This window comes from Myotis brandtii, unplaced genomic scaffold, assembly GCF_000412655.1.
Source record: "Myotis brandtii unplaced genomic scaffold, ASM41265v1 scaffold237, whole genome shotgun sequence".
Classification (NCBI taxonomy): domain Eukaryota; kingdom Metazoa; phylum Chordata; class Mammalia; order Chiroptera; family Vespertilionidae; genus Myotis; species Myotis brandtii.
Genome location: NW_005358943.1, coordinates 5599091 through 5610923, shown reverse-complemented (window position 1 = coordinate 5610923; position 11833 = coordinate 5599091). Strand labels below are relative to the sequence as shown.

The following is an 11833-nucleotide window of genomic DNA, read 5'->3' as shown; positions in this document are numbered from 1 at the left end:
ATATATATATATATTTTTTTTCTATTTCTGTTCTGATGGCAACTTAAGATTTTTTTTTACAAGAAATATATCCTTTCAGTCCATTAGTACAAGTGAATATAGAGTCAAAGTGAACGTTTTCCTGTAACAGTAATCTCCCTTCATGGGTACAAAGCAACATACCTCCCAGAGATAACCACTCTTGACTGAGTATTTATCTTGCCTACCTTCATCTGTTCATGCTGCTACAACAAAAGCATCATAGACTGGGTGGTGTATAAACAACAGAAGTTTATCTCTCACAGTTCTGGAGGCTGGGAAGTCTGAGATCAAGGTGCCAGTGTTGTAGGCGGCGGGGAAATGCCACCCAGTGTCTGATCCATGAGGTCAGATTGGACCTAGGTTCAGCAACCTCAGTACTTGGGTTCTGGCTAGGAAAGAATTCAGAGCCAAGACCCAAACTGTAAGAGAACATTTATTGGGTAAATTACTGAGGTAGAAAAAGTAGTTCCTAGAAGAAATGGGCTTAGGAAACAAGTTCTAGAGGTAAAGCAAGGGCCCTTGGAACTTGGGAGTGAGGAGGGTAATGGTAACGTGCCTAGTGGGTAGCGGGGAGAAGGTGTGGGCATGCATGCTCCCAGGAAGGAGAGGGAGAGGGAGAGGGAGAGGGAGAGGGAGAGGGAGAGTACACTGGGTCCTCTGTCCTAAGAGTTTTAAGGGTGGTGATTTTAGCAAAGTTTCCAGGGGGAAGATCTTAATAGAATATTCAGTAGCTTTCCAGGTGTGTCCTTTCAGGGTTGTGGTCTCCACTGATTGATTGGCTGGCACCCGGGCAGGGTTATTATTCGATGCTGCTGGTCCTGAGGCTGTTTCTGTTGCTTATCTGGGCCTAGAGCTGAAATACAACTTGAGGCTTAGATGTTATCTCTAGAGAAGGAAGGTCAGGGGGTCCAAACCACAAGACCAGCAATATGCTAGGGTAAGAAAGTCACCCTGGAGGGGAGGTCCCACTCTACAATTGATCTTCCGTTGCTAGGCACCCGGGGCTTTCCACCCTAGTGACCTTCTGTACTTGGCTCATCATCCTTGCTCCGCTCACATCTGTCTAATTGCCTCCCACACAAGTAGATTTGGTGTCTGGTAAGGACCTGCTTCCTGATTCAGAGATGGCATATACTTGTGTCCTTGCATGGCAAAGTGGGGAGTGGGCTCTCTGGAGTCTCTTTTATCAGGGCACTAATCCCATCCCTTTGCCCTCTTGCCCTTATCACCTCCCAAAGACCTCACCTCAAAATACCATTACACTGGGGATTAGGTTTCAACATACAAATCTGTGTGTGTGTGTGTGTGTGTGTGTGTGTGTGTGTGTAACAAACATTCAGTCCATTGAATCTTTTTATATGTATCAGACATTTTTACATGTACACACATTCCCACGGTCACATTCCCACGTTAATACATTTAGATCTATGTCATTATTTTAGGTAGCTGAAATGTATTTTGTACATATATTAATACACTACATTTTTATTTTATTGAAATGACACACAAAAAGGTAACATTGAAATGAGTCATACCTTCTTGGTTCTTTTAAAATGAAAACATAAATACAGGGTGGGGCAAAAGTAGGTTTATAGTTGTGAATACTACACAAAAGTTTATTCTTGAATTATTTATTAATTATTGTATTATTTTCCATATGAACAACTGTGAACCTACTTCTGAATAAGTAGTGCATGGTCATTGGCCCCAGTTGTATCTCTTCTTTTCCAAGTTGCTATGATATGTATATTTTGCTCACTAAAAGAGAGAACAAAGCCATAGATCTATAATGCTCAGGGGTAAGAAGCAATACATTAGTAACAGAAGCATCCTGATCTTTAAGACTGGTGAGTGGAGGAAAATGTCTTCAACAGTTTCTCAGATCAGGGAACAAAGGTGTAGGATTAAAATGAAAATTAAAGAAATAATTTGTAAAAGATTATATGGGGTAGGCAGAAAAGCTTCATGCAAAATTCCTTTCTCTAAGGTGCTTTCTCTTATTTAAGGTTGGCCTGTTAAAGAAGAAAGGAGCTGCATGCTTAGAAATGAGGACAAGACCTCAGGTCTTTAAGGTTAACATGGAAAAAGAAACAAGGAGAGAATTCTCCTTAAAAAGACTGCTCTCTATAGAATGTGAGGCTTGATTGCTGAAGGATAAATTAATGTCAAAGGAAGCCTCTTGCATTAGGAGACAAAACTTCATGTACTTAAGGCAAAGGGAAGGGGCGGGGGAGGAAAAATATTTTTTACAAAAAAGAGGAAATAACTTCCAGCGAAATTTCTTACGAGCCCTGCCTCATATTTCAGGCATTTTAACAACTGCCATATGGACCAGGGATTAGGCTTTGGAAGGGAGAGTTAGTATTGCTGGGTGTGGTCACGGGTAACAGGCACAAAGTTACCCAACCGTATATATCTACTGCATGCCACCCCCTCCCAGGATCTGATAATGTCCACGCAGAGATGAAATGACTATTACAGAAGCAATTCCTACTCAGTGGGGATTAGATTTGCAGGCCTCTGAGATCCCTTCCAATATTGAGATCCAATGTTATTAAAAGAAACAACCACGCATAGTCAAATCCCCTTCAGCAGGGCTGACACTGGACATGGGGGTGGGAGTGAAGTGGGGTGGCTCTGTGTGGTGGGGAGGCTATTGGTGGGCGGAGGAGGGGCTGTGGAAATATTTCTAGCAGGCCTCTTCAATCAAAACACTTTAATTTAAAAAAAAATGAGACATATGCAATACTTTCAACAATAAAGAATTTAAATAAAAAAAATGCATTGTGAAGTTCATGGGCATATGGGTGGGAGCAGGGTCGGAGAGCTCCCCTAAGGAGAGAAACAGGAGCCTGCAGGGATATGCTCCCCCAGAATGGTACCGAAGCCCACTTGGTCCCAGGTGTTGGAGGGGACTTGGAACATTTCAAGGAAGATACTTCAAAGCCTGGGGTGCCTTGAGGCATAAGGCCCAGAACAGTAGCCCCTTTTGCCCTAGTGTGAAGGTGTGAAGGCTATACTGCTCTTAAGACTGAAATTGTCACCCTGTTACTGAGGCGTTTAATTGAATACCCCACAACACTTACCACCTACAACTTCTATACTTCATTCCTCTTCCCTCTTCTGTTTTTCTCCATAACATCTGACACCTTCTCCCCTGCCTGGCTCCATACACCATGAGGACAAAGATTTTTGTCTATTTTGTTTGATCTTACAGTTCTAGCATCTAGAATAGGTTCCAGAGAAAGTAGCAGTCACTCAAATATTTGTTGAATGAATAATTTTAAAAAATGAACGAATGAATGAGTCCCATAGGGAAATAGAGAGGTAAGCATGTTCTCCTTCCTTCTTCTGACTCATCAATCAGAAAATTCACTTCTTCCATGGTGCTCAAGCAGAAATCTGAGGAGTGGGGAACAAGCATTCCCCTAAAAAAGTAACGAAGGAAAATATGACAACTTATTTGAAAATATCTCCTCAAACAAGACCATATCAAATAAGGTGGCATTTAAGACTGAGGAAATAGAAGATCAGCTTCATGCAAAATCTTCTAAGTGAAGAACAAAACTCAGGTTTTTAAGATTAACTTAGAACAAAGACACAAAATGAGACAATTTGTGTTAGGAAGGAGGAAATACCTTTACACAAAATTTCATCTTTAAGCAAACCACCTTGGTTTTTAAGACTGGGGTAGGGAATAAAAAGTAAATACTCAGACAAAAGAATAAAATTTAAAAGTCTTGAAGATTAAGGTATAAAAAGATAATATTTATAAGAGAGAGAAAAAAGGAATGAATAAGATTTTAGAAACTAGATAAGTAAAAAGAAAAATTTCCTAGAGCCTTTAGTTCTTTAAAGACAAGCTCTTGGGAGGAAAACAAAATAGAAAAGAATGAGTGAAAATATTTGTGGTGACAAAGGTAGATTTATTTCTCACAACCTCTGCATGGTTTGTGGCCACATACATCCCATCAGTTTAGCTCTGCCATTGAGATTGCTCCTCTCAAACCCTCAAACAACATCTGAGAGATGAATTAAGCATCAGATCAAGTACTGTGTCATATTAAACCTCAGACTGACAAACCAAGCTTGTTGCCAAACCCGGAAAGCCAGCCAGATGAAATGATGATCAGTTTTATTAGATTATTATAGAGGCAAGATTATAATAAAAATATGTAAGAAATAATTTTTAGATCATAAGATTATAATGAAGGGCATCTAAGAAACAATTTTTAGGTCAAATATTTTTAGGTTTAATGTAATTCCTGAAATTACGTTATAACACTGTGCTTCCAATGAGGAAAGCTGAAAATGTTCATTGTATAGAAATGAGAATAATCTATAGTATTTAATATAATTGTGTGTTAGAGAGAACTTTTATCTCATATCATGCTGTTTATCTTTCCTTCAAGACAGATCAATATGGAGGGAAAGACATCGTGTGTTGGGCTGTCATCTAAGGGGATGGTTCCACATAGCCCAGTGGCATCGTTCAGGGCTGGAGTGAGCCAGGAGCCTCAGTGTCTGTGTGGGTTGATCTAGTCCTTTGACAGGTGAGAGCAGGGAGACTGGCTGCTGGAGTGGCAGGTCCACCCTTCAGGCTGGGTATAGGTAAGTGTGCCATCTTCTCCCAGGAGAAGAAATATGAATTCTGTAAGGTTTAATAGTTTGTGTAGTAAGAGGAAAATAAACAGGAACCACCCTTTCTTTCTTGCTAGAACAGGAAAGCAGGTAGAACAAGTCAGAATCTGTGCACGAATTGTGTGTGAGAGAGACAAAGCATGAGTAACTTAATTCACTGTGACCTCTTTCTTGTAACTTGGTGTGACCAGAAGCAGTGACAGAATTTGAGAACATTTGGATGACACGAATCAAGGAATGTGAACTTAGAAAAAAAGGGTTTTATTAATTATAAAGATGTCTTCCCTGCTTTTAAAACTTTTCTCTAAGTTGATTTCATTTCTCTTCTATAATGTGCTATTCATTTGTGAATTTACATTTATTCAATAAACATCTGGGGCAATGTGCTCTGCATTGTTTAGGGCTAAAAATATATAAAGATTTCATTTTATTCTTAAGAACTCAACATTTAGTAGGAGAGTTTGAATATGGCAGACATATATTCAAATAATTACAGCACACAGATTCCTGTGATAAATACTCTAAGGAGAGAAAAATGAAGTGCTCTGGCATGCCAATGACACACCAGTGGCGCTCTAATTATTGACTTTTAGAGGATTACTTAGGACTTAACTAGTGAGCTAGAAGTGCAGAACTAAAAAGACTCAACCAGGGGTGTAGTCTAAATATTAACAAACCAACACTGCCTGGGTCCTGACCATCAATCAGAACGTGTCGGACTCATCAGCTAAGACTCCCAATAGAGTAGAACAAACGTTGGCCAAATATCAGCTACAGTCAACACTGAATACCTACCATAAATCGGGTACTGTCTTAGCAGGGGTTTAGTCTGGTTACTATGATATATGTGAGGCACGGGTTACAAATAATTTTCATTTTTTAGCCAAGTCAAATTGATAGGTAGTGCCCCCTGGATAGCTGAGTTAGGGATTCTAAAGCTGAGTGTAGGCTCCCTGTGAAAGAATGTGGTGACTGATGTGTGCTATGGATGATGAAAGGACAAATTGTAGTACATGTGCCATGTATTTGATGTATTTGCTCACAATTAAATTACAGACACCCCTGTATTCAAGTCCTCCTTCAAGCACGTAGACCCTGTGACTTTGGGCAAGTGGCTTTATCTATCTAGCTTAAACATTCTCACTGTAAGACTGGGGTAGTAATACCTACCTCATAGGGTCATCGTGAGAATTGAAATATGAGAATATATTGGAAGGGTAGTGTGAGCATTCCATTGTATGATGTGGCAGCGTCCATGAAAATATTCTGCCATCTGTGAGATGGAGGTGAGATTCTAGCTTTATTTTGAGGCTAATTGCAGCAGGAGGCAGGAAAGGGAAGAGGAGAAAGATTAAAAGCAGGACACACCTGAGAGTGTCCTGGTGGAGGAGGTTGCAGTGATGGAGCCAGGAGCGGAGACCTGGGAGAAGAGATGTATCTAACAGATTTTTAGGGGGCGATAGTCTGTGTGCCCTGTGATCCTCCCCCTGGTCCCCTTGAATCTTCAGGAAAACTACACAGGTCACAATATGCTTGGTTCACTGTTCTTTGTTGGGGGAAGCTGCTGGTGAACATGGTGGTATTGGTTCCAGGAGGAAGCAGTGAAACCTACTGGGAGGCTCAGGACCAGCAGAAGGGCCAGTGTCCAGGGAATGGTAAATATTAGATGACCAGATTTGATCATGAGCCCATGCAGGGCACTTAGTGATTCCGAGCAACACTTGGGATATCATAAAGGTAATAAGAACCAACAAATATGGGTTTCTGCTGGAAGCTATTGGAAGCTTGGAAGCTTGGGGAAGAAGACTCCCTTGCAGATCAATATAGGAAGAATAGAATCACCACTAAACCAGTATTATATGAAATGCTGAAGGGTACTCTTTAAGAAGAGGAACAAGACCTGACCGATTGGCTCAGTGGATAGAGCGTCGGCCTGCGGACTCAAGGGTCCCAGGTTCGATTCCAGTCAAGGGCATGTACCTTGGTTGCGGGCACATCCCCAGTGGGGAGTGTGCAGGAGGCAGCTGATCGATGTTTCTCTCTTATCGATGTTTCTAACTCCCTATCCCTCGCCCTTCCTCTCTGTAAAAAATCAATAAAACATATTTATAAAAAAAAAAGAAGAGGAAGAAGAAGAAAAAGATAAAGATAAAAATTATGAACAACAAAGTGACAACAAATACATATCTATCAACAAGTGAATCTAAAAATCAAATGAATAAAAAATCTGATGAACAGAATAAACTGTTGAATATAATAGAATCAGGGGCATAGAAAGGGAGTGAACTGACAATTCTCAGGGGGAAGAGGTTGTGGGGGGTGTGGGAAGAGACTGGACAAAAATCGTACACCTATGGACGAGGACAGTGGGGGCGTGGTAAGGGCATGGGGTGGGTGGGAACCAGGTGGAGGGGAGCTATGGGGGAAAAATAAAGAATAGAGGGGGCTCTTCTGCCTCCAGTTGTGATTTTCAGAAGTAGAATTTCTCCTCTTCACAGCAGGCACAGCAGTCTGGCAAGTTAATCCCCAACCACTCTTGTTTCACTTGTTGGAAAGGTAAGTCAAGAAGCCCTGGGGTGGGGTGTGACCTCAGAGGATGTTTAGGCAGTAAAGACACTCATGTTATGCCAAGTAACTTACTAGTAAAAAGGAACTCACAGGTTTTCTTGATGTAAAAGGTAGAGATCCTGATACAGTTGATGGCTGCTTTGAATTTTTCCTTTAATTGGGAGAAAAAAAACGCACATTACATTTGAGAAATGCTGTTCTAAACTCTGGTTCCTGTGTTAAAATGGAAAACAATGTGGGGGGATGGGAGAGATTTCCAGAGAGCAAGTAAAGCAAAAAGGAGGAAAGCTCTGGGAGCCAGGACAGGAGCAAGCCATGCCTTAGCGTCTACTTCCCCCTGAAAAGCATTTGGGCAAAGCTGGGGTGATTATAGGGAGAGTGGAAATGCCACAGAGCGTAGGCACGGAAAGCCGAGGGGCTGGAGATGCCACATCTGTGAGATGTGTACACACTCACACAAGTTTATATGGACACATAGGACTGTGTTTATATACACTGGTGCGTAAGGTGACTACATCATTTAAAGCAAAATTTTAATCAAACCTTAAACTGTACAACTTTATTTTACTTCCACTACATAGGAAGGGGCTCTCCTAGGATATGCCCTTTCACTAAGAAAGTGGGCAGATTTCCCCTTTCCTTCTCTCCCGTGTATCCTGGCTATTTCAGTCCATAGTACCGTCTCCTAGAAATGCAAGTTCTTCTTCTGCAGATAAAATGGACATTTTCTACATCTTGCTCACCTGAAAGGTTCTTTTTTAAAAAAAATCAATTTTCATACCTCAAGAATGTGTTCAAATGAACTAATCTGATCTGAGGCAAACCACCACTGACTTACTGTGACTCCTAGTGTTGCTTCTTCTCCCAGGTGACCTACATAGATGTAAGATAAGATATATTGTGTGTTTTTGCAATATGGAACCTTTATTTTTTAGGTGATTTCTGTACATCTGGAGTATGAGAGTAATCCTTTTACAAATGGGACTGACTACTAGAGGAAACAATGACAAAACCAAGCTGGTGCTTCATGTGAATCCATAGGGGTTTAAGCTCCAAATCTAGCCAAGAAGTTTGTTACAATCTCAGCTTTGCATCTGACTGTTCTGAGATCTTTCCATCAGCCCTGACATTGCTCAACAGGGCTTGGTGTTGGCTGATAACAGGAGACAAGAAAGTATTCTCAAACTTTGTGATCTTGCTGGGCTCCAGTTTATCAAGATACTCCCTTACACCGACATAAATAGCAGTCACTTGTTCTTCAATGGCCATGGGAGAATACTCTGCTTGCTTCAGAACAGACACACACCAAGAGTTATTAAGTGGCAGCATTGAGATCAGAACAGAATTGAGCCCTAACCAGTTTGGCTCAGTGGATAGAGCATCGGCCTGCGGACTGAAAGGTTCTAGGTTTGATTCTGGTCAAGGGCATGTACCTTGGTTGCAGGCACATCCCCAGTAGGGGGTGTGCAGGAGGCAGCTGATCAATGTTTCTCTCTCATCGATGTTTCTACCTCTCTATCCTTTTCCCTTCTTCTCTGTAAAAAATCAATAAAATATATATTTTTAAAAAGAACAGAATTGAGCAAAAGCAGCAACTCCTGATACCAATTCCAGCTTCATGGTACCTGCCACTTGCTTCATGGCTCTGGTTTGGGCAGCAGATACACCTCAGGACATAGACAAACCAATGTTAATGGCAGGGTGGATACTTCCGTAGAACAGTTCTGTTTCCAAGAAGATCTGTCTGTCAGTGATGGAAATGACATTCATTGGATGTAAGCAGACACATTACCAGCTTGTGTTTCTGTGATGGTTAGAGCAGTCAAGGAGCCACCACCAAAAGAATCATTCATTTTGGCTGCTCTTTCTAGCATATGGGAATGCAGGTAGAACACACATGAGGATAGGCCTCACGATCAGGGATTGGCACACAGCAAAAACATCTGGTGATAAGCAACAGCCTGTTTGGATAAGTCGTCATAGATGATCAAAGCATGTTTGCCACTGTCCCTAAAATATTCTCCTACAAAACAGCCAGAATAAGGAGCCAGGTACTGCAGTGGGGCAGCCTCTGAAGCAGTAGCTAAAACCACTATGGTGTACTTCATGGCATCTGCATCTCTAAGACTCTTCACCAACTGGGCAACAGTGGATCTCTTCTGACGAGTAACAGTGTAGATATAGCATAGCTTCTTCTTTTCATCAGACCCATCATTGAAACATTTCTGCTTAATGACTGTGTCAATAGCAATTGATGTTTTGCCAGTCTGTCGGTCACCAATAATCAGCTCACACTGACCACGACCAATGGCATCAAGCTATCCACAGCCTTAATGCCAGTCTGCATTGGTTCCTGCACAGAAACTTGAGGAATGATCACAGGGGCTTTCAGGCCAACTCACCCATGGGTCTTGGAACCAATTGGACCCTTTCCACCAATGGCATGACCAAGGGCATCTGCTACATGACCTAATAGCTCCTCATCAATGGGAACATCCACAATGGCTCCTGTTCGCTTCACAATATTTCCTTCCTTAATTAGTTTATCATCTCTAAACACAACGCTAACATCGTCGGGTTCAATGCCTGAAGAAAACGCTACCATTTCTTCTGCTTGAACATTCCGCAGCCCATGTACTCAGGCAATACCATCACCAATACTTAAGACATGCCCAGTCTCTTCACGGTCAACAGAGGTATATGAGCTCCAAGAATCTGCTCTTCAATAATAGAGAATATCTTGGCAGTGCCAATCTTCTTAAGATGAGTGTTAGAGGCATGGAGATTACTTGCAGCAATGAAGGATGATCCCAAAGCATTTCTGGAGACCAGCCTGGCCTGCTGAGGAAGAGTGCAGGCCACAGCTCTGGCATCGCACATGGACAGCATTTTTCAGCTTCTCAGTAGTTCCTCTGCAGCTGCAGCCTCTAGACTAACTCAGTTTTTAACTGTATCTCCAGAAAAGTGGCAGACAATAGAAATTTTGGGTATCGTAGAAGGCAAAACAACAACAAAACCAAAAAAAAAAACACCTCTACCACCCATTAAATTATTACATTTATTATTAAATTGTAAAAAATTAATAAATTGATATTAAAAAGAAGAGCTAACACTTATAAAACACCTACTAGGTGCCAGGCACTGTTCTCAGTGCTTTGCATGTATCCATTTAATTCTCAGGACAACTCTGTGGAATAAGAACTATTTCATCCCCATTTTGCAGATGAGGAAATTGAGGCAGAGAGGGATTGAGCAACTAGCCCTAGATTTGACAGCTGGGAAACGGTGAAGTTGGGGTTTGAACTCGTGACCTGGCTCTAGTGTCTGTGCTCTGTCAGAGTCAGTGACGTTTTTTCCCTGGGGAAATGGGTGATGGGGATGGCTGTTAAGAGTTTCTTAGATTTCCACAAGATAGTCCTACCTACAGTTTTTCATGGGAATGAGGCAGCTTCCAAGTTGAGAGGCATCTTAGAGCTTTTGTTTTGACACTAAGAAGTTAGGTCACCTTTTTAGAACTCAGTTTTCTCTTCAGTAAAACAAGGAGGATGGATCAGATATCTTCAGCATTCCTGCACTAAAACGCTGTTCTCTTGGTGCCTGTGAGGGAGAAGCAGGTCAGTTTCTGCTTCCTAGACCCTTCAAGCTGGGAGCTGCCGGTAGGGTGTCAAGTACTTAAACTGGTAATCAGAAATTAGGGTTACAGCTCCAGGAAGCCTTGACCTTTTCCTAAGAAAGAAACAGTTGCCTATTGTGTGCTGTGTTTTAAACAGATTATATAATCAATTCTCAGAGTAAACCTGTTAAGTAGATAGTATTGTCTCCATTAAAAAAAAAAAAATGAAGCTGAGCTTTTTCCTTCCAGGGAGCACACCCATGTCTTTCCCTTTCCATCCCCACCCCGCTTCCCCCAACCTTACCATTACCTTCCTCACTCCTAATCTCCAACGGCCCTTCCTTTACCTCTAGACTTGTTTCCTACGCCTTCTTCTAGGAATTACTTTTTCTACCTCTGTAATTTACCCAATAAATGTTCTCTTACAAAAAAAAAAAAAAAAGGCTGAAACTTAGTCATACCAAGTAACTTGCCCAAAGAGGGCCTTGCTAGTAAGGGATGCAGGCAGGATTGAAATCCTGTCTGTCTTGTCTCCAAAGCCCACGGCGCATTTCTCAACACAAGAGTCGGTTATGTCATACCGTTCTCACTGCAAACCTACGTGGTAGGCTTCATCTCCCCACTTCACTGAGGATAAGGTGAGACTCAGGTCACTTGCCAAGTAAGGGGCCTGGCTCCGAGTGGGCGACAGAAGAGCCCGCGGGAGCTTGCAAGTGGGCCGGAGGCCGCCAGCCGGCCCCTCCTCCTGACCTTGACTCGCCGCGCAGCTCCTACCTTTTCGGACCCAGCCCAGCGCACCGTCCTCCCGGAACTACATTTCCCGACAGGACGCGGGCGCGCGCACGCGCACCGGGGCCTCCGCCATGGCGACAGTGCTGTCCAGGGCGCTCAAGCTCCCGGGTAAGGAGTTGCAGCCTCAAGACCACCCCGCCCCCGCCGGGCTTGGGGAGACGGGGAGACGAGTCTCTGCGGGTGAAGCCGGTCGGGGCC

General features: G+C 42.5%; 1 protein-coding gene, 1 long non-coding RNA gene and 1 pseudogene across 2 annotated transcripts in view; 2 read left to right on the top strand and 1 right to left on the bottom strand.

Moving 5' to 3' along the window:
* Positions 1–5362: 5362 nt before the first annotated feature.
* Positions 5363–7735, top strand: LOC106726194. Its single transcript, XR_001362212.1, has 3 exons — positions 5363–5467; positions 6255–6399; positions 7161–7735. It is a non-coding gene; the product is annotated as an uncharacterized LOC106726194 (long non-coding RNA).
* Positions 7736–7839: 104 nt separating this feature from the next.
* LOC102250112 lies at positions 7840–10174 on the bottom strand (annotated as a pseudogene).
* Positions 10175–11476: 1302 nt separating this feature from the next.
* The window catches only part of FAM234B (family with sequence similarity 234, member B), a 26783-nt gene continuing 26426 nt past the window's right edge, over positions 11477–11833 (top strand). Inside the window, exon 1 of the mRNA XM_005866828.2 lies at positions 11477–11743. Coding sequence (XP_005866890.1) covers positions 11707–11743 — 37 coding nt within the window. The 5' untranslated portion in view covers positions 11477–11706. The remainder of the gene's footprint in view (positions 11744–11833) is intronic.